The sequence below is a fragment of the Suricata suricatta genome, chromosome 2, assembly GCF_006229205.1.
Source record: "Suricata suricatta isolate VVHF042 chromosome 2, meerkat_22Aug2017_6uvM2_HiC, whole genome shotgun sequence".
Lineage (NCBI taxonomy): Eukaryota > Metazoa > Chordata > Mammalia > Carnivora > Herpestidae > Suricata > Suricata suricatta.
In genome coordinates, this window is record NC_043701.1 from 18535778 (window position 1) to 18559633 (window position 23856).

At 43.3% G+C, this 23856-nt stretch overlaps 1 protein-coding gene across 1 annotated transcript in view; it reads right to left on the reverse strand.

Moving 5' to 3' along the window:
- The window catches only part of EXOC4 (exocyst complex component 4), a 734942-nt gene that overhangs the window by 106150 nt on the left and 604936 nt on the right, over nucleotides 1–23856 (reverse strand). Inside the window, exon 14 of the mRNA XM_029923156.1 lies at nucleotides 12297–12475. Within this exon, the coding sequence (XP_029779016.1) occupies nucleotides 12297–12475 (179 nt within the window). The remainder of the gene's footprint in view (nucleotides 1–12296; nucleotides 12476–23856) is intronic.

Below are 23856 nucleotides of genomic sequence, written 5' to 3' on the forward strand. Positions count from 1 at the left end.
GCTCAGAGACGTGCGAACACAGAATGAACTGCGGTTAACAGACAACACTCTGCCTTGGAGACAAATACAGGCACCTGACATGTACCTGTATTTCCTGTGAACAAAGAGGTCTTTTACATGTTTCCTGTATGATTTCTAATACTGGATATAAACTATAGTACTCAAGTTAGGACAATAAATTCCCTAAAAGGGAACCTTTCCCTAAATACATGCCTACAAAATTTGGTTCCGAAACAAATTCTCGTTGGGGGTGGTGGGGGCACAGCTTTTAATGCTTTTTATTTTTTTATTTTTGAGAGACAGAGAGAGACAGCACGAGCAGGGGAGGATCAGAGAGAGAGGGAGGCACAGAATCCGAAGCAGGCTTCAGGCTCTGAGCTGGCTGTCAGCACAGAGCCCAACGTGGGGCTCGAACCCACGAACCATGAGATCATGACCTGAGCTGAACCTGGACGCTTAACTGACTGAGCCACCCAGGCGCCCCGAGGGGGCCCAGCTTTTAAGCTTCAGCTTCTTAAAATGGGTGAATTGTCATGATCATTTACCCTGTGCCCCCTTTGAAAGCACACTCAATGCCATTCACACTGGGACGCAGCATCACATCCATTTGACTGTAATTTGGGGAGTCAGCCGAAGAGGAAACCATCTCTGTGGGGAAACAGAGGCACACTGGCTTGGTATTCTGAGGCACACCAGTAACAGGTGACTGTGCTGTTTTTCTAGGCACTGTGGTTTGCACTCTGACAGCAGTCGAGCTGCAGTCTAGATTTTGTCACTGTCCCATTTTGACCTTGGGCCAATGGTCAAACTTCTGTTTCATGATCATGCTTTGTAAAACTGAGAGAATGAGCGCTGGCCTGTCAACGGCAGCTTGAGGCAGGGACAAGGGATTAAGAATTAATGATTACAAAGGACCTTGAAAGTATGAAATGCAATCTAAATGTGGAGTCCATTACCGTCAGCGTGCTGCCCTTTGGGACTGTCACATGCACGCACAATTAGCACAGAGCGCTCCGTTGCTACACTTTCCTGGGGGTGGCGGTCTGAAAAGGGTCCGCATACACTACCGATTAATAAGTGAGCTATCTGAAAAGGCATACCCAGTTTACATTTAGAACATTTTTCTAAATTCAATCTCCACAGATGGTGATTTCTTCCATTAAATCTGGGCCAGCCCTCTATTCTCTTTGTTTTTCCTGTCAGGATTCGTCTCTCCTACCCACCCGACGCTGCAGCATACCTCAACTCAGTTTCGAGGGTGAAGAAATTAAGAGACATAGTCTTTTTCTAGTGAGGAGTTCATTAAGTCATGGTTCGTGGGCTTATCTCAAGGTTTAAAGCACCCGACTATCTCAGGGTTTTTTTCTAGATAAGAGCTCAGATTGAATAGTACAATCAGTGCCTTCAGGTACAATCTTTCACTGGATTCTCATTATAAGAGGTTTTCTGTTTGGCAGCCAAATCAGTCCCCTCAGGATTATTTTCTGCTCCAGCCTTTCTGCCCTCACAGCTGCTCCTCGCCTTCCCAGTCTCGCTCCGTCATTTCGGGAGGCCATTTTAGAGCCCTCTGTTTTCCAACGTCTTCCGGCCTCCCCCTTCTCCCAAAGATTTTCACTTTTATTTCTTCGTCCTGTTCCCATTTTACAGTTTTGTTTGAAGATACAATCATTCAGCCGGAAGCTCCTAGCCACCATACTTAAGTCTCCATGATATTATCATATTTTAATAAAATATTTCCCTTATGGATACAAATGTTGGCATTTTCAAAGAAACAGCCACATAATTCTTTATGGAGAGATACTTAGAGCTCCATAATTACATTGAAATGCCCACAGCACTGACCTTCTATGGCTTCACAATTGATAATCAGCTCTTAGCTGAGGGAGGCTGGGTACTGTTTCCTAATCGGTATGCAGGACAGGACCATGAACTCTACAGATGACCAGCTGATTGACAAGAAGGGAATTGTTTCTGGCTCTGTCTTTAAATAATAACCAAGTCTTCTTTTCATAGTTTTGGAGAACAAAAAAGGTATCTTTTTGAGATGCAGCTCTGGCTTCTCAGATGGGCACTGGTAGGCAGAGGTGACTTTCAGATGCAGTCCATTCTCAGACACATTCCCATGACCTCTGAAATACTGGGGGACTCTGTGGACAGGGAGGCAGAATTTGCTAGAAATGATTCGGGAGCACAGATGTTAGAGTTTTAAAAGCAACCACAGGACTTGAGATCAAAGAGAAGCTGGAAGGGGTAGGAGGAAAATCAAGACCCAGCACTAAGGGAGGTGAGCAGGCACCCTGGGAACCCCATACACAGTCCCCAGAACACCCTGCTAACAAGTCCCAAGGTCACCATCTCATTTAATGGCTACAGCAACCCAACGAGTGTGTATCATGGTTTCTACTTAATAGGCAAAGAGACCTTTTTAGCTCAGAGAGGCTACATAATTTCCTTGTGGTGATAGAACTCGCCTTGCATGTTCCCCAAGTGTACCTGACTTCAAAGTCACGTATATGCCGTATGCCTCCTAGACCGGGAGAAGTACGGGAAAGAGTCTGTGAATTCAAAGAGCATAGTAGGTGTTCAGGGAGAAGCAAAGATGGCCACGATTTAGAAGCCACGTGAAGGTACTCAATGAGAGGAAAGGGAACAACAGGGTAGGAATGTGAAGAGGACTGACCAGTGTTTAAAATGTACTGAAAGCAAAGAAACATGGGTCAGCCTGAAGCTGGGACGACAATTAGCAGTGATAGTGCAAAGCACATCAATGCGGTCAACGAGCTGAAGGGGTCCAGACGGTCTTCCCCATAAAATGAGAGAGGCACCAGCATCTCCACTGTTAGTAACAACAGGGTTTCCAAAGAGTCCTATGAATCGGGTGAGCACCCTGAGTACAGGGACTTTTCGCACAATTCCTCCTCAGGATGAATTTCAATCAGCTTATAAACAACAGAGTGCAATTAAGACTGAAAGTGAACAAAATGGAATCATCGTAAAATCGTCATTTGGTGTTTTCGCTCCTACAAAACATATGATTAGTTGTGAGACGGGGTACAACATGGAAACGGGCTTGGACATTATTTTATAAAGTGAGAAAAGCACACACAGAAGTAGAAGCAGCATCAATTAGGTAAGATCAAAATAAATTCAGAGTTGGACAAGGGACAGGAAACTCATGAACAAGATGTAAGACCAGTGGTAATTGAATTTTCTCAGTAAATGAAATTAACCAAAGGCAGTGAATGTGGGCGGCAACACCAAGTGAGGAAGGAAGGTAAGAGCGAGGCCACAGAAGGAGAGCCGGTTTAGGAATATGACAACTCGTAAGACCAAAAACTGATTATGGCACAGAAAGCCTAACTTCAGAGCCATGATTAGGGACATGAAATATGCAGCCTGACGAGAAGCTGTCTGATAACAGTCTACAAATATTTGGGATTTGTAAATACCGAAGCAAGAGAGGCATTAGCACGCGTGGAGTTTTAATTAAAAATAATCAGATGAAATTATGACAGGGAAAACTCTGGCTTAATAGTGTGACAAACTCAAAGCTGACACAGGACAGCGTCCCACGAGATCTTGGCTAGGGACATTTTAATTCTCATTTGTGTCAAGGCAGAAAAACAAATAGCAGTCGGTATGTGTGTGTGGAGGGGGTCTGAATTTTATCTTAAATTTGCCAGTAAGGCAGAAAAAGCCCACGATAGTGAGCTCCAGCATGGGAGAATTCATATTCCGTCTTCTAGAAAAAAAATTATAGCAGACAATGCATAAAGCCCTCCTGGAATGCCACAAAACCACGCACGTGAAGGATGGGAGTGTACAGACATTGGGCCTTTCTCATCTTTATTTTCAGTGATACAGTTGACTTGGAAACACTTCCACATTCACTGCATTGGTTTGGCAATTGTGGTCTTTTGTGTTAAGAGAGACAGGGACTCTTTGTACCTTCTCCTTTGGCCGACCTGAGAAGGGTAGGAGGAGTGGTTTTATTTTTAACCCAATTTGACACACAGTTGGACTAACTAAATGCTGCTAAGCAGAAAGTGGGTTGTTGTCCGGCCCTGACATAGACTCCAAGTGCAACGTTTTGTGCTTGGTGTTCTTGTCCATGAAATGGGAAGTCCTGTTAATCCCAAGCTTTTGAGAACAGAAGAACTAGCAAAGTAACTACAAAGAATTTCCCCAATATAAAGAGGAAGAGAAATTAAAGAAAACATTTGGTGGTGGTGGTGGGAGGACGGGGTCTCTAAATCAGAGTTTCTCCATCCTGGCTAGTTGTTGAATCACCCGAGGAGATGATAAAAAAGCACAGTAGTCTGGGCATCGCTCCCAGGGGGTCTGAGCAAAAGCTCCCTAGATCATTCTAATATAAGCCAAGGTTGAGGAGCAATTCTTTAAAACAGTGGTTCTCGGCCTCCGATCTGACTGGTTCGGGGGTGCTCAGGCCACACCCTGGAACAATTAAATGAAAAATCTCTGAGCATGGGGGCCAGTATCAAGATGAGAAAACCTCCCAACCAATTACAACTGATGTGAGGCCAATTTTGAGAACTGCTACTTTACAAGTCCATTTCTCAGGAAGCCAGGGTTTGAGTCAACATTGCACGTCAGAATCCAATGAAAATGGGTTAAGACTTTTTAACAAAAAAATTCAGATAATTCTTTTAATCTCAGCACAGCTTTGTCTGAAATAGGATTGTGTCGGTTTATTAAGGGTTGTTTAGCATTTGGCAACTAAGAAGTAGCTAAAGGTCCTAATCAAGTAGCTCAGGGAGAAAAAACAGCTCCTCGCACAGAGAGTTTCAGACCCACAAGATTGCATAATCTGTATCAACTGCATAACTGTTTAAGGTAGATAACTTTTTTTTTTTTTAGCGGCGATTCAACTTGTCCAAACATTGAGCTTATAATAGATGCATTCATTCATCATGTTGAGAAAACAGTCACCATGAAGATACACAGAACAATCTGTAGTGGAAACGTGGAAAGTCGATCCAGAATTCAGAAGGAACTGTCTAGAGAGGACTACATGAATTGGAGGCATAAAAATCAACCCCAGAACATCATCAGAGATAAGTCACATTGATAGGAGTTATTCTTGAGACGATTTGATGAGAATAGCACTTTATCTCTGTGATTTTCCTTCCCAAAACCCATAAGCCCAGTCTAATCATGAAAAGAGATTAGGCAAACCCATACTGAAGGACATTCTGCTAAATACCTGATCAGTTTTCTTCCCAAAGCGGGCAAGGTCATCAAAAGCAAAGAAAGTCTAGGAAGCTGTCACAGTCTAGATTCACTTAAAGAGACACAATGACTAAATATGTTCTATCCTAGATGGGATCCTGGAACACAAAAAAGGACATTAGGCAAAAACTAAGAAAGATTCTAATACAGTAAAGACATTAGTTAATCATAAAATGTATCAATCCTGGTTCATTAGCTGTGATGACTCTCCCAATCCTAATGTGAGATGTTAACAGTGGGGGAAAATGGGTGTGAGATACAAGGAAACTCTTGACATTTTTCTAACTTTACTCTGATTCTAAAACTCTTCCAAAATAAAAATTCTAATAAAAAAAAATCCATGCCTGGACCCCCACAATGGACCTACTAGCATTCAACAATGGGTGGAGGCGTGGGATTATATTAGCAGCTGGAGTCTTCTGGAATGCGGGGAAAGCACAGAGACTGGAGAAGGGTCAGTGTAGCAGCCAAGCTGGAGACAAAAAGGAAACCACAGTCTTTTACAGTGGTTGACACGAACATTTCTAAAAATGATTAAACAAATCAAATAACCCACCAAACAGAAGTCATCTGATGGTGTGCGTGTTTGCCAATTACATGAAATGACATTCCTGCGATAGCAAAACATCTGTCCCAGCCTGTGCCTGACTGTGTTGGCAGAAATGAAAGATGCTGAACCAGTTGCCTAAATAATAGCACAGGGCAGTGTTTCTCAGAAGTTGGTCCCTGCAAGAAAAGTCCTGGGAGATGCTTTGTGGTGAACAAATTCACTGCTAAGTTTGGGAAACACTGTACCGTTGTCAGTGTGTCTAGTGTGACTGAGGAGCGGAAGTTTTAGTTTTATTTAACTTCTTTAATTCACCACACAAGGGTAGGGGCTACCGTATAGGACAGTGCAGTATCTAGAATATATTACATAACATGGTAACAAAACAGGTGGAGCGTCTGAGTTAGAGAATACTTGCAGAGCAAAAATGGTGATGAATCTGAGAAATGTTCTACCACAGCGACGATGACATTCACAAGGGATAGGCACGATACTCCTGTATATTTAAGGACTAGAAATGCTGGTTACACACTGAGAATAATGATCAGAAATGATCACAGGTGGAATGTTGGCATTAAAGGGCTTGTGTTAAAATAATACGATGGCCCTCCAGGGGTGTGTTAATAGAAATACAGCATGAAAGGCCCTGCTGGCACTGCCAGTACTTACTCTTGGTCCTGGTCAAGACAATGATGCAGTGGAGAGAAAATTAAAGTGGGAATTTGAAGACCAGCTTCCATCCCAGATCAGGCACAGACATGTGTGACCATTCTGAAGCCTCGATTGCCTCGTGTGCGAAATAAGTGAGTTGGACCAGATGGTTTCTAAGATCTCTGGCGATAATTTCACTTCCAGGGAGAGGCATACTTTCACACACATATTCGCTACAGTGTTAATCACAACAGCCAAGACTTGGAAGCAACCCAAGTGTCCACTGACAGATGAATGAATTTTTAAAAGGTGGGATACACATACAATGAAATTTTTTTCAGCTATAAAAAAGAAGGAAATCCTATCACATGCTACAACATGGATGAATCTTGAAGGCATTAAGTGAAATTAAAGTCCCAAGAAGATAAATTCTATATGATTCCAAATATGTAAGGGTATCTAAAGTCAAACTCCTAGAAACAGGAAGTAGAAGGTGGTTACCGGGACTGGAAGGGAGGGGAAAGGGAGAATTGTTCAATGGGCACAGAGTTTCAGTTGTGCAAGATGAAGAAGTTCTAGTGATCTGCTGTATAACACATTTAACACTTCTGTACTGAATGCTTAAAATGGTTAAGATGGCATACTTAGTATGATGTAGTTTTTACAATTAAAAAATAAGTGGCTAAATAATTTATAACTAACAGTATAATTCCAGAACCAATTCCAGGAACCAGAATTATGACATTTACTCACCCTGGAGATTTAGAGGGAAATTTTAACCTTTTGGTTTCTTAGACGGGAAAAGACTAGGGTATGGCATTTTATGGCTTATCATCGTGAATGTGGGCTCAGCAAGAACTTCAGTAATGAGCACTGTGAGCAGAGGTGGAGAAGCCTGGCTCAAAGTCCATGAAAGAAGGGCGCACATTCACAAACAGCCACGTCACCATTCAGGAGAGCGCCAGTGAACTTGGGCCTGCTCTGGGCTCTGAATTCTCCCACAGTCGGCTGCTCTTGATTCAGAGATTGGGATCCTCAGGCCAGAAGTCTTGTTCTATCTAATCTGTAGAGATGGGCAGGTAGGGGCCACGGAAGTATTTTACAGAGAAAATAGTCAACACGTAATTTCAGAAGAATAAGACAGAAGAAAGAGGTTTAGACTGAAGCAAAGGGACTCTGAAAGAAAGAAAGAAATGACCTCCCAGATGGTAAGGTTATTTAAAGAGCAGAATATGTAATCAAGGAAGTTTCAGAATCTCTGATCCGGGAGACTTTTTTTTTTTTTTAAACAGAATCCAAGCCAGAGAGGAGGCCCCCCAAGGAAGCAATACAGACAAAATAAGCCCTTGAGTCCTTTCCAGTCCTCTGTAGTCTATTTTTAAAAGCAAGAGATCCCTAAAACAAAAGGATACAATACAAAAGAACAGCATTAATGTTCAAATTGAATACACTCCAACAATTTTTATGTGGGTCACATTTGCTGAGAATTTTCTTAACCATAACAGTTAATCTCAGAGGCTTTATTTAGGATTCTCACACACGGCAGATGTTCTCTGGCGTCTGTACTACAAAGCTGAAATTGTGATCAATGAGAGAAAACATGTATAAACCTAGATCGTGAACATCCAATGCTAACTATGATCCCGCTCAACTTCTTTGCACCGAAAACATGTCCTGAACATAAAGGAGTTCTGGGAGTGGGAGACAGACTGGGGTACAGGTAGGGAGAAAAACAGAGTCAGAAAACAAGGTTTATACAAGGAGAACCAGAGAAACTCATGAGAGAAGGTCAAGCTGGGTCAATCCACGACCTTTCTGGAACTGTTTCTGAAGCTCTCGGCAAAAATGCTCTTTGAGTCTGGGATCAAATAAATCCCGGGACTGCTGGTGGCCAAGGATGTTGCCATATAGAGAGCGCTTGCCTGAGTTGGAAAGCAATAAAGAGAAAATAGCAAGAGACAGAAGAAGGAAGCCAGAAAGGGGCAGGGAGAGTACAAAAGAGCATGAAGAGGTATGTAAGCATGTCTTGTAAACCTGGATCCAGCCATGCCTGAAGTCTTCTGATTGACCAGTTTTATGAGTCAATGTATTATTTGTTTCCTTCACTTAGTTTGTTTCTTTCACTGGAAAGAATCCTAAGTAGAACAGGTATAAGGAAGATGAGGGTGGTGGGGGGATACCAGACGAAACGGAGCAGGAATGGAGGACTGCCTTTGATGTAGGCAGGAACTATTTAAGGTGAGGAGACCCTTTAAGTATAAAGAGACAGAGTGACATTTAGGCAAACACCAAAAGAGACAGAAAAGTTATCTTCGAAGAAATGGTCAGCTTTGATCTCTTGGACAAATGGGCAACCATATCCTACCTCTAAAAGGCAATACTCTCTTCTTTTTGTTTAATTTTTAGAATTTTTTAAATTTATTTGAAAGAGAGAGCACACATGAGTGGGGAGAGGGGTGGTGGGGGAGAGAGAGAATTCCAAGCAGGCAACACATTCAGCATGGAACCCAACATGGTGCTTGATCCCAGGACCCTGGGATCATGACCTGAGCTAAAACCAAGAGTCAGATGCTCAACCGGCTGAGCTGCCCAAGCGCCCCACAATACTCTCTCTCTCTCTCTCTCTTTTTTAAAAATGTTTTCTATTTATTTTTGAGAGAGAGAGAGAGAGAATGAGAGAGAGAGAGAGAGACACACACACACACACACACAGCGCGAGTAGGGGAGGGCCAGAGAAAGAGAGAGACACAGAATCTGAAACAGGCTCCAGGCTCTAGCTAGCCGCCAGCACAGAGCCCGATGCGGGGCTCGAACCCATGACCTGAGCTGAAGCTGGACGCTTAACTGACTGAGCCACCCGGGTGCCCCCACAATACTCTCTTCTGTATGACATGGAATGTTTTGGGAGGACAATAATTTGGGAGAATAAATAATTTTCTGCCAACTTGCTCTACTCCCTCACATTAATAGCTGCTTCATTATACCGAAGCGTGGTATTTATGGTACCAAACAATTAACAGAATGCAGAAGAAGCGATAACCTAAAATCTTTTCTGGATTTCTTCCCATCCTGCTGAGGATCCGTGAGGGCTAGATAAAAGGCTGGCATTTACTTCATGTTATCCAATCTCCAGATTTGGAAACATGTTTGTGAAGGTAATCATTTGGTTCACTTTTCAAAAGAATAATAAAGACCTGTCCTTATTCCCTTTCTAGATTCACACTGACATGGAACCATCAAAGTAACCCATTATCAGCGAATTCCCTGCTTTGCTCAAATTATAAACATCAATGGGCATCTTCCCTGGGAATTCAAAGAACAGACGAGTGTGGGTGAGTGAGGCTTGTTGTTATCGGAATAAACCAGGTTTGCTTGACGCTTTGTTTTAGCAAAGACAACCTAAGTAGTGATTATAGTTCACTTGGGTTTTGTACTGATCGTCAAAATGCTGACAGTCACTTAAATCACTCACTGGGTGGAATAATCACCCTGAAAGGAGCTGAGAGAGTATAACTTATATTATAAAAGGGAACTGAGCACAGGGGACGAAGTATTAACGGGTGTGGTAGAAGAGATCTTTGTCAGAATAACAGAGATGATTAAAGACAAGAATTAGACATCAAGTGTTCTGGGGACTCTCCGTGACATGAAGACAACAGCTAAATTGTGCAATTACAAAGTCGAGCATAACTCAGGGAACATCTTTCTCTTTTTTGCAGACAGCTGATGCCAGGTTAGCCTGGCCGTGGCTTGCTGTAGAGGTTAGGTACCATCTTGCTTCGTAAAAACCCTTTTCAAATGGACAGAACAGAAATCTGGAATGCTGAGCCACTGGAAGTAAGCGATGGCATTGTTCAACATTAGATGTTGATGGCCCACCAAACAAGCGACCCCTTCCAGTCATCACTAAGGAGCCAACCCAAGCAGCCAGGCATTTGTAAGGATCAAAGGAAAAACCGGGGAAAAGAAGCGTGTGGTCCCTTTACAGGACTGTTTATTTGGCAATTATCAAAAGGGCAATTAGATCTGACTTTTCTGTTTGGTGGAGTGGGGTGGGACTGGGAGATAAAATGGATAATTTAGACAACCGCTTGATACGGACCGGATTAGAAAGCTGAGGGCCTTTCAAGGATATCTACAGATCTCCTCATGCCCCGCCCCACACGGACCCCAACTCTCCAAGGCTTCTGGATTCTGAGAATAAACATGTATAATATTATCCTCAGATAAAAAGCAATGCTAAGTAATAAAAAGTGTACAATAGAAGTCTAAGTAAAAAGGAGTATTTCAAGAGGATTTCTGAAGCAGAGTTTAGACTCTTGCTCAAAGCCCCTTCCTTCTGTCCATTTTCCCCACCTGCTACTGACCTTCAGCATAGCTACATAATCAGCATGAGACCTGTTAAGCAGTGAACATTTAAGGGACTCCGAGACTCTCTGGGTCCATATTTTGGGGGAGAATTTATCCCTGTGAGTTTCAGCCACACCTCTTCCATCTCTAGGCTGGAAACTATGGTTAATCAAATAATGACTTTTCAAAAGACAAAGATAATAAATAACCTAGTCTGAAGTTCAGTCCAAACAATGCAAGCATTTTCCTTCTAATTATCTCCAAAGTTAACTCTCATATTAAGTTCAAAGCCAAGTTTGTTTCTTTCATGTTATTGTTGTTATTTTACTTTCTCTGTTGTTTATTTATGCACTCACATGTGTCAGTGCCTTTATTCCTTCTTCCTATCACTTTTTCTTTGCTTCTATTTTAACTGCCTAACACATACTTCTGAGCTAATGCCTTTAAGAAAAGTACTCATACGGGTGCTTGGGTGGCTCGATTGGTCAAGCATCTGACTCTTGATTTCAGCTCAGTTCATGATCTCACAGTGTGTGGGTTTGAGCCCTGCGTCTGGCTCTGCGCTGACCGTGCAGAGCCTGCTTGGGATTCTCTCTATGTGCGTGTGCCTCTCTCTCTCCAAATAAAAAAATAAAGGGTGCTGGATGGCTTAGTAAATTAAGCATCTGACTTCGGCTCAGACCATGATCTCGTGGTTCATGAGTTTGAGCCTCACATTGGGCTCTCCGCTGTCAGTGTAAAGCCTGTTTCGGATCCTCTGTCCTCCTCTCTCTCTGCCCCTCCCCGGCTCATGCTCACTCTCTCTCAAAAATAAATGAACATTAAAAAACTAATCTAAATAAACAAAATTTAGAAAATACTTATTTTATACCTATTGAATAGAGTTTATGGGCCCCAAAGTTTCCAAATTATTTCTCTTGGAGTCAATGGTCCTCGGTGGAAAAAAGTTTCCTGTTTTTATTTCATATCCTACACCTTCCTTTCCTTGAATTCTGTAATTAAGTTATCTCTCAGCCATCTCTTTTTGGGAATAACTGTTTTTCCCACTGTCTCTATTTCCTAGCATCTTTGTCCCTTCTATTATTCTCTTGTTAGACACTTCTTCATTAAAATTTAAACATCAGCTGTGTGCTCAGCTCTGAGATACAGTTTCTATCCTTGAGACGTTATTATGAGGAGGGCAAAGGTATTTCTTTCTGTTCCTGTGACACAGTGGTGTGTTCTTACACAATGTTGTGTTTTGAAGGTGTAACATCAAGCTATGTGAACATGAACCTTTCTCGGCCTTCCGTGTCCCACACAGGAAAGCCGAGATTACGTCCTTTACTTTAGAAGAACCACAAAGTATGAGAGGTACAACCCAATAAGTTCTAGCACGGACCTTCCGACAACCCGACATTCCCCATATGCGGACATGTATATGCCCTCCCATTTCCAATGAAACCACTCAGTCTAGTTCCTCCGCTATCCCCACCACAGCCGCCTAATAGGTACTTACTCTGAGATGTAGAAAGATTGGAGAAAGCTGACTTTGTCCGACCTGCTAACCATTCCAGGCTTTCGTGCATGTTGGCCAAAGCTTTGAGGTCGCTGACATCATGGAGGATGTCTTGCGGAGGGATTAGTTTATCACCCAGGTTCCCAATAAGAACTTCCGACTCCTTGCCAAAGGCTGCCCTGAAAAACAAATCAGGAGCATGCTTCACACACAGCATGGAAAAGAGAGGGGTGGGGAGTGCTTTTTAAGGCACGTCTGGCACAGTGTTGTTATTTGTTATAGTCACGATTTCACAGCATGCTATCTTTCCTATAGGTTTAGTGTTGTGAGGAAACTACCATGTCCCTGCTTAAAAATTTCTCTAATGGGAGAAAGACGGTTCTTAGAACAATGAAGTTACCCTGAAGCTTACACCTTCAACAAGAACAGGCACGGACCCGACCTAGACAGTGACGGTCGCTGGGGATGGCTTTGATGGCTGCTCTCTTGTGGGGTTTGTCCTTGCCTCTTCTGCTATGGATGCTGATGAACAGCTCAGGGCGTTAAAAAGGTACATGGTTGAAGGTTACTGTAATAAATAAAACCACCAAGTTAATCAGCTAGAAAATATTTTAAAATGTTCAAAAGCAAAGAGGGTCCAGCCCCTTTAAGAGAACAGATGATCGCTGAGATGGATGACAGGCCTCGGTGATTCACTCGTTTACTTGGCTTAAAAGGGATCTGAAGCGAATGAACTACAAAGCATTAAGCTATGTGTTAGACGAAAAGAGAAACCAGTAAAAATCAATGCTGGATCCTTTGACTGGAAAAATAGAGTCAGGGGGTCTTTGCGCAAATCCCAGTGTCCTCATAATGTTTTGGTGGAGTGGGGGGATGCTGAAAAACCAAATTCTGTGGGGTCACACAAGGAAGGGGTGAAGGGCCCCCTAGAGACCATACAGCACTGTCCTTGCACATGTGCAGAAATGGAGGCTCAGGGGTGAATCGTTTTGCTCACATGACACACGAGTGGCAGAGCTGGGACTCAGTCTATTCCCATAGGGCCCTTTCTTTCAAAAAGACAGAGGGATGATGTGACAGAAGAAGACTGAGGATGCTAGGGAGAAAAATTTTGTCTTTCAGGGAAAGTTCTATGCAGGTGGGTAAGCTGAGTTGTGGCCGGCGTTGTTTGGAACAGGCATCTGGAGAGTTTTCTGTAAGTCCCAAGGCTTTTTAAAACTCAGAATACCTAAGTGAGCTGGAGCAAAGGCTTTATTTAAGTAGAACAAACCGAGTTAAGTGCCAAGCAAGCAGTGATTAGTACCAACTGACATAGAGTCAGAAGGATGCTTACACGACACATAGGCATGCAGTGCCCAGCACTAAAGCAGATGCTCCATATTGAAAGAAACAACTGCTGTGAATTAAATGTGAACAGTAAAAATTGTTTATGCTTCCAAGTAGTGATGCTCCATTAGGCTTCTTGTTTCAATGGAGGCTTACATTTTTTAAGGAAGTCGTAATTGACCGAGTTGGGTAAGCTGTGGTCACGGAGGCAATACGCACCCAGCATGGGAAAGAGTGTGCGTAAAACTTTACTCAGAAGTCACGTAAAAAGGTTTTGGAGCGGGACCCAAAAGCTTGCATTTCTCACTGGTTTTAGGCTATTGTCTGGGAAGGATGGGTTCTTTGAGCTCTAAGAGTTGGAGCACAGGCTTCAATGTCCGACAAAAGACAAACCTGTGGCCAATTCCTGAATCTGTCATTTACTGTGTTGGATCGGCTTCACTTCTCAGAGCACTGTTAGCTCGGGGTGGTAGTAGTGACCTCATACGAAGTAACGTAAAAATATGAGGGGACTTAAAACATCTTTACTGGGAAAATTTCAGTACTTACACACGCAGAGAGAGGCATACGATGCCCCTCCCCGCCACGTAGACAATGCTCAGCTTCAATTATTAGCAACTCATGCTAAGTCTTATTTCATCTGTCCCTATCCACTCCCCATCTACTGTGGAATATTTTTGTTTGTTTTGTTTTTGAGAGAGAGACTGAGGGAGAGAGTGAGGGTCAGGGGTGGGGAGAATCCTAAGGAGGCTCAGTGCTCAGCGTGGAGCCTGACATGGGGCTCAATCCCATGACCCTGTGATCATGACCTGAGCTGGAATCAAGAGATGGACCCCTCAGTGGCTTTGTAGGTTAAGCATCTGACTCACGATTTTGGCTTGTGAATTCGAGCCCCAGGTTGGGCTCTATGCTTGATAGCGCAGAGCCTGGTTGGGAATTGCTGTCTCTCTCAAGATAACTAAATAAACTTAAAAAAAAAAAAAAGAGACACTCAACCAGCTGGGCCACGCAGGTGCCCTTTCTCCTTGTCTTGGAATATTTTGAAACAAATCATTCAGGTGATGTTAAACGCATGGAACTTGGTGAAGGTTAACAAGTTATAGTTCTTATCACTCTGGCCTGTTGAGATGGATGGCTTATTTAGTGTCCACCCGGGGTGCGCTATGATGAATGAATTGCAATAGATGAGTGATCAGAAGTAAATAAATTAGATTGCAAGGGCTAGTTTTACAAATGGGACCTTGTAACATCACAGCAAATGTCACTGTGGCTCAGGGTCAGGGCCTGCCAGAATCTTCAAGAGGAAAATTACCGTGAAAGAAACCCCTGGTTTCCTAGCCAGTGTCCATTATCCCATATGCCTTCCTAGTCAAAGGGCCCTGGTATTGTTGGGGCCGGCAACGTATTCAGCTTAAGAACAAAACAAAACCCCCACTCGATTTCCCAGCCCTTTTGGCAGATGGAGCTCTAAGCCCAAATCAGCAGGTGGCTTCCCAGGAAAGGTCTTTTAAGCAGTGTTGGCTGGCAGGGCCCTCTTTTGCCTTCTCCCTTTCTGGAATGCAGGAGTGCATCTTTGAACATGAGGTGACTATGAGTATGAAAATAACGCTCAGAATACTGGAGCCCAAGAGAGGAGGTGTGCGTGCCCCAAAGCCACCACGGAGCTGTAACACAGCCGGAGACAAGGCACTTCTGGGCTTCCAGTTAGAGGAGGGATGACGAAACCCTATTTGTTTAAGCCACCGCTATTCCAATTTTCTGCTACCAGCAGCAGAATGCAATATCTAACTGACACCATGATCTAATTAGCATAAATGATGTCACCCTCAGAAAACTTATCTCTGAATTTAGATATCCCTAAAATCAAGTTACGGGGGAAAAGCAAACCAATGTCTCCTTCATGATTTGAGCCCAGCAGACAGTTATAATACCTTCCCTGTGGCTGTCACTCAGTCAAGTTGTAAATATTTAGTTTTCTTCCTCTGTCCTTATGTATCAACTCTCTCAGCCCCTTAATCATCTGTGATAGATATAACACAAAAAATGCCTCTGAGCTGGGTGGTTAAAAAGCAACAGGGGAGGCAAACAGCTTTGAAAAACAGGCTTGGAGGCATTTTCATGCATGTAGGTGTAACCCCGGGTGCAATGTGACAATCAAGACAAATGTATTTATGTAGAAGTCTAATCTGCTTGGGTGGGGATCTCTGGGCCCCGGGCACGTCTGTGGTGTGCATTCAGCCCTGGATGCCTATCCCATTTCCCTTTGGCTCACTCAGAGTTGCTTAACCTCCTCCGACGGGAGAGCAACAGACTGAGAAAAATACAAACTGCCTCATGTTGAATACATAGTAGACATCGGCGGTTGACAGGAATCCATAATCGCCCCCTAACAACCTGGCGAGAGCACAGACAGCATGACATGGAGGACAAATGATTGACAGCTATAACTATTTCACACTCAACAATCATTCCTTCGAGGATTTGTGTGTGTGTCAAAGAGCTTGGGGGATGGTTTTTATGTGTTACCATCCCCTTAAGGGGATGGCTTTAGTTGCTCGACTGGGGATCTTTTTCTAAACCCTCTAATTTATTAAATAAATTATGGTATATCCACACTACGGAAAGCTATGCAGTCATTAGAAATTATATAGTAGAAAATACTTGATACCACAGAAAAATGTTTCCTCTGGCTTATTTTGAACCATGCTCTGCAGCTGAGTAAAACAAGCTGTTATAAAACCCTCTGATATTACAAAAGAAAAGGATTATATGTCTATGAACTAAAATAGATTGGATATCTACATACCAAAATGTTCACTGTGGAACAAGATCATGCTTTGGGCTTCTCTATTTTCTTTCTTTTTTAAAAATAATTTTTTTATGGTTTCTATTTATTGTTGAGAGACAGAGACAGTGCGAGCAGGGGACAGTCAGAGAGAGAGGGAGATACAGAATCTAAAGCAGGCTCCAGGCTCTGAGCTGTCAGCACAGAGCCCGACGCAGGGCTCAAACCCACAAACCATGAGATCATGACCTGAGCCGAAGCCAGACGCTCAACTGACTGAGCCACCCAGGTGCTCCTGTATTTTCTATATTTTCTCCAGAGAACATGTATATTTTTTAATTAAAAACAAAACTTGGAGGGGCCCCTGGTGGCTCAGTTGGTTGAATGTCTGACTTTAGCTTGGGTCATGATCTTGCGGCTTGTGGGTTCGAGCCCTGCAGTGGGCTCTGTGCTTAAAGCTCAGAGCCTGGAGCCTGCTTCAGATTCTGGGCCTCCCTCTCTCTGCCCCTCCCCTGCTCAGGCTCTGTCTTTCTCTTTCAAAAGTAACATTAAAACAAATTAAAAAAAAAACAAAAAAAACCCAACCCTACCCAACCCAAAACAAAACAACATACCAAAGTTGGAAACCGTATCGTGAATGAATGAGAAAATCTTTCAAAGGGCCATATCAAGGATTTTAGCATGGAAAATTGGAGGACTTGATATTATAGTACTTTGGCCGACCTGGAGGCAATGACTGGTCAGCTGGTCTGAAGGCTGGTTGGGACTGTGGCTCTAGGCTGCTCAAGATGAGTCCCTGTCCCCTGCAAGAGGGTCTCACTGCCGGAATGACTACCACCCAGCATCCGGGCCAGTATTTCCGGATCCTCACTCTTCATCTTCTGCGTATTATGCGTGCACCTTAATGAAGGAACACGTTACATGTATTTGAGTGAGATAGCAGCGGAGTCATCATTATCTTGTGAAGGGGAAGTCACAGAAATTCAGAAGGAGCAGGCGCTCGTTCATTGCCCGCAGATCATCTGCCAGAGCCGGGAGCAGGACTCAGAACCCACAGCTGCGTGTTTTAGGTGCCGAGGCCGTGTGAGGTACCACCTTCACCATCAGTAGGCCAACACGCTCGCGTCGGAGCCCAGGAAACTACAGAAGTGTCAGGCCTGGTAAGCTTAATTTTAGCACACAATTATAATCTTTAAAAGCTTGATCTGACAAGAATTCATTTAAGGGATTTTGCCAAGAGTGTAAAACCTGTTTAATTTAATTTTACCACACAATTATAATCTTTAAGGAGGTCTATCTGACAAGAATTCATTTAGGAGAATGTTGCCGGAGATGCCGAAAATTGTCTCCATTTAGTCTTTAAATAGTTCTGTTATCTGCTGAAATCTTAGAAAGGCCAAAAAAAAAAAAAAAAAAAAAAAAAAAAGAAAGAAATCTGCATTTTCAGCAGACTAAATGCATTTCTGAAAGAAATATCGCAAATAGTTTCAAAGTGACTGACCTGCAGATCTGGGCTATATTTGATCACATGACATGTACACTGAGACTCATTGCTTGCTCTCCCTGCAAATCTCCCCCAGTTTCCCACGGAAGCTTCACCCCTGCCGTGTGGGCACCGCCCCAGGAGCCCGGGAAGCTCGGCCTGAGCCCACTCCTCTCTGATCCAGGACACGGCAGGGAGGAACCAGGACTGGCTGCAAGGGCAAGCCGGACTCACACAGACTGCCCGCACCTTCGAAGGGGCAGTGTCGTACCCACACCGTGACAGCCACTACTCCACGGGTCGAATTGCTTTCCTTGCCTGAAATGTTTCCAAGAGCCCCCTGGTCACATTTCCTCAAGGTCTTCCTGAACAATCATGCTAATCCTGTTCGACAACGTTTTTGGCCAGGAAACTTATTTTGCATCAAAAGAAGTAAGGCAGACGTGATGCTCGCGAATTCCCATCTTGTTGGGTGCCCGGTCCCCTGCGGGGAGCTGGCCTGATGGAATGGTTGGCTTATGGAGGATTCAGCTATGGTCTAGTTGGAAGGCAACCCTCTAAGGCTGAAGTGCTGAGGGCCTGACACAGAGACCAACATATACTGTTCCTCTTTCTCCCTATGACAAGACAATATGGGTCTGGGGACTAAGGAGTAAAACTAGGAATGGCCCCTCCTCTCTTATGGAGGCTCTACTCTTGCCCCTTCCCCCAGTGTGGGATGAGGCAGGTTTTCAGGTATTCGGGAAGGAATGTCTCCACCAGACAATGCAACAGTGACCACATTAAATTGGTAGCAGAGACTGTCATCTGGTTTTCTGGGCTTCTCACTACTGAGGCAACAGGCAGAGACGGGCTACTTTGATACCTGGAATGACTGGCCTCAATTGCCAATAGGTGGGGGGTGAGGGGGCCGGGGGGAGTATGCTGCTTCTGCACAATCAGGGCAGGCAGGACCTCGTCAGATTCACTGGGCTCCCTCTCAGTGTTTCCATGTCCATAGTGAAATTAACGGAAAAACCAGGGCAGCCTGATAAAGGCAGAGCTGCTAACAGCTCAGGTCTCTTGGGAACAAAGCCTTCATTCAGCACATCCAGGTGGAGAATTGCGACCAGTAGAGGTGCTGGCAGCGGGTGAGGGCACAGTGGCACGGGTGGTTAGAAGAAGGAAGTCCTAAGTATCACCTGTTTCTTCTGACCAGTTACAGGGGCTGTGGCAGCCTGCATACTTACACAAGTATCAGCCAATGGTTTCTTTTTGTTTTCCACTTCCCCTACTACATTTATTTAGAGTAAAACATACATGAAAGCGATCATTTCAACCATTTTTAAGTGTGCAGTTCAATGGCATGAAGTACATTCGCAATGTGCCATCATCGCTCTCTCTTCCAGAACTTTCCCATCATCCCAAACAGAAACTATTCCCATTAAACAGTAACTTTATTACCAGATTGCTGGATCATATGGTAATTCTGGGTTCAGCTTTTTCAGAAACTACCAAAGGGCCTTCCACAGCGGCTGTACCATGTTACATTCCTACCAGCCATGCACAGGGGGTTCTAATTTCTACATGTCCTTGCCAAAATATGCCGTTTTCTGGTTTTAACATTTTCAGGTAATTTTTTAATAATCGCCATCCTAATGGTGTGAGGGGGTAGCTTCCCCACTTGTTTTACATGAGGAGCTGGTAGCGATCAACATTCGAGATTCATTCAGAGGCCACCAGCTATGAGACGTCACGTCTGACTTGACCAGGGAGGACACTGGAAATCCTAGACTTGAGATGAATACAATGAGTGATGTGACAGGCTCTCCTTTGTTGGGGAGAAGGGGAAGGAATGCCTGTATATGATGAATAGCAGCCTATATTAAGCAGAAGGAAGAAGTTCGAAAATATAGGCATAAAGGTAAGAATGCATACAGAGTACAAGTCCTAGGCCTGTCTACCCTAAGATCTATTCTTCATCTTTTCCTTGTTCTGATCTATACAGGGGGGAAGGGAGGAGGTGAGTGGGGTGGAGGAGGCAGGGGCTGACCTTTGTGGGCTGTTTTCCAGGTTCCCAGCTGGGCTCTGACAATGGAAGGTCCTAGATAGGGGCCCTGACGGGCAAAAGGAAAGGAGAAGGCAGGGCCTCTCTCTGCCTATTGGGTAATGTCTCTGGCAATAGACGCATCTCCTCCTGACTCCAGATTCTACCATGCCTCCGCTTACTTTGGAATGCCTCTTTCCTCTGGCATTCTGGCTAACGGGAGATAGTGGCTTCTTGCTGTTGCCAATCTTCGTGCTGTTGGGTTATTGTAATGTCCTTTTTGATAGATCCTCATTAAAATGTGTAACCAATTCCCTACATTAAATTCTTTTGGAGGTAAATAGTTGACATGGTGTCTGTTTCCCCCATTAGACCTGGACTTATATAAGACTTCATAATGATGTCTTACCATATTCAATGCTACTGGACATTGAGCCAGTTAGCTGGCTTGGGAATTAATTAGTTCTCTTGTGTAGGTAGAAAAACTGAGGCTGCTTAAGGTGACCTGTAAGAGATCACTTAGCCATTATCTGTCAGAGCTTAAACCATGAAGGTTATAAAAAGGTCAGGTCACCCACCTAGATTCCTAATAATACCAACTGATTCTATTGAGATGTGACAATGACACATCCATTTATCACTTCTGCTTTTTACAACTGCTCAATCTTCAACCCTTTCAAAACTTAATTTGTCTGTGTCAAAAATAATGAGGGTAGTACCATTCTGATGGGTTCTTTAATCAGGTTTTCAAAAACTGGTTTTTCTAAAATGATCTTGGCTAAATCCTCATAAATAAGAATAAAAGAGCCCAGTTATCTTGATTACAATAATTTTTTTCCTCCTAGAAAACGCTAAAACTCATCACTAAGTCTCCCCTTCAATGGTTTTTCATGCATGTTCATTTCATCACACACTCTCACGTGAGTAGCTATTTTTCACATTTAATAAGTAATTGCTCCTCTTTAGAAATTTGTCTCCATCAATAATCACAATCAAGGATTTTTTTCGTTTGCTTTCTGTGACTACTGCTCCTTTGTCACATAAAGACTTGCAGTGCTCTGGTCTGGCTAGATGGGGCTGAGAAGTCCACGGTTTTGTGCAGAGACAGAACTGGGAACGAGTCCGGGAGGGACCTTGTGTGTCCTCCGCAATCAAGGCAAATATTTAAAATATCAGCAACCTTTCTGCTCCTGGGTCCTGCTTGGGGCTTAGAACAGTATTAATTTATTGTTACTTTTTTTTTTTTTGGTTGCGGGGAAATTGTAATTCCTGGGTTTCTTCACAGATGATAGCCAGGAAAAATTAATCGTGATCACCGTTGGGGAGGAGGGTGGGGGGTTGACCACCAGCTCTTTCCTTTGTTTCTTTAAATCAGCTTGCTCACGGAAACAGGCACCAAACACTAGACGCATGGATTTCTGATATTCTGGGACTGAGAGGGATCTTGGCAGGTAGTGTAAACCAGTGGTCCCCACTCTGGCTATACACTAAAAGCTGAACTAGAAAAGCATAAACAAAATGCCCCATGCCAAACTCCATCTGCAAAAATTCTGATTTTTGTGGCTTTGTTGGGATATATTTCCTATGTTATAAAATTTACCCATTTAATATGAGCAGTTCAATAGTTTTCAGTACATCACAGTTATGCGATCATACCACAATGTGGAACATTTCCATTACGTTGAAGACATACACTGTACCCATTAGACTTTATACGTATTCTCAGCCCCGACCCTCTAGCCCTAAGTAAGCACTACTCTACTTTGTCTTAATAGATTTCCCTATTTTGGACTTCATCTATGATTCCTATTCATATAAAAGGGAACATACAATATGTTGTGTTTTGTGACTTTTTTTGTTTTTACATTTATTTACTTTTGAGAGAAAGAGTGAGACAGAGCGCGAGTGGGGGAGGGGCAGAGAAAGAAGGAGACACAGAATCCAAAGCAGGCTCCAGGCTCTGAGCAAGTGTTCAGCACAGAGCCTGATATGGGGCTCGAACCCATGAATTGTGATATCATGACCTGAGCCGAAGTCGGACACTTAACCGACGGAGCTACCCAGGCACCCCTGCGACTGACTTCTTTTACTGAATGCGTTTTCAAGGTTCATCCATGTTCAAGCACACAGTAGCACTTCACTTCTTTTACTACCAAATACTATTCCATTGTATGGATATGCCACATTTTGTTTATCCATTCATCAGCTGGTGGACATTAGGGTTGTTTCCATTTCTAGGCTTTTGTGAGTGTTGCTGCTAGGAGCTTTCATGTATACATCTTTGCATGGGTGTGTGTTTTCATTTCTCTTAGGTATATACATAAACCTGGGAGTGCAACTGGTGGGTCATATAGGAACTATCTTCAACCTTTCAAGGAAATACCATATTGTATTCCAAAATACATGGCTAGACCATTTTCCAGCTTTATATGTGGGTTCCAGTTTCTCTACATCCTTGCCAACTCTTGTTATTATCTCTCTTTTTAAAAATTACAGTCATCTTAATGTATGTGAAAAAGTATAAATCTCAGTGTAGTTTTGATTTGTGTTTTCTTGATGGCTAATGATACTGAGCACCTTTTCATATGTTTATTGACCATCTGTATATCTTCCTTAGAGGAATGTCAAGTGTGATCCTTTGTTCATTTTTTAACTGGGTTATTTATCTTTTTATTATTGACTCATCCATTTGTTAACAGATACATACTAGGAGTCCACCATTACCCAGGCTCTGTCTTAGGTCCTGTGGTGGGATCAAAACACACTAGAATGATTTCATAGTCTGCTAATATGCCATTACCCAGAGTTTGAAAAATCCTTGACTGGGTTTCCCAAAGACGGTGAACATCTATGAACATATAGAGAAACTAAAACACACAGAGGAAGATGTGCTCATTTGCATACTGCAGCAAAAGTGTGAACAGGGCTGGTTTCTGTTTTTAGTTTATGGATCAGGGCATTAAGCCACATTGCCCCTCACAAGTGCCAGTGACTTTAAGGTTTCACTTTGCCCAGGGATCCCGTAGCCCTCAGTCCTGCTGCCCCAAGACACGCTTCTTATCAAGGAATTGGACCTTCCAGAGTACTTCACTTTCAAACAGTGCTCAGGCAGGCAGACGCACACACATCTGTCAAACCTCGGAGTAGGGTCTTTTCTACTGTTGAAAACCAACTCTAATCACAGGAGTCCTTAAAAGCGGAGAACTGTTCTTGGCTGTGGTCAGGGAGAGAGATGTGATGATGGAAGGTCAGAGAGGTGTTCTGTTGCTGCCTTTGAAGAGGGAGGAAGGAGAAAGAAATGAGGGTGGCCTCTAAAAGCTGGAGAAGGCAAGGAAATGGATTCTCCCGTAGAATGTCTGGAAATGAATACTGTCCTGCTGACATCCTGATTTTAGCCCACGGAGTCCAGTGTTAGATCTCTAACCTACAGAACTGTATGAAAATGGATCTGCCTTTGTGGTAACTTGTTAATGCATGCATCATAAAACGAATATATCTGGTAATGATGTGCGTGTGTAGGAGAATGCCCTTGTCCTTGGGAGATGCGTGCTCAAGTGTTTATGACTGAATGGTCACCATGTCTTTAGCCTATTTTTGATGACTTGGCAAGAGAGAAGTGTGTGTATTTATTTGGAGAGAATAGAGTGGGTATGGCAAGATGTGAATGATCAGTACATCGAAGTCAAGGTATACATGCATTTATTGGACTGTTATTTCAACTTTTCTGTGAATTTATCATTCAAAACAAGTTTAAGTTCAGGGAAAAAAAAAAGTGAGAAACAGACAGATAATTGTGGTGCTTTTCAAAATCACTGCCCAAAACAGTTCCTAGGAGAGCAATCTCCTCGGAATCACTTCCTAGCGGGGCCCCTTGACAGGACTTTCTAACTTTCTTGCCAGCTCACTGAGTTTCTGAAAATGAAGGTTCAAGACAAGGTAA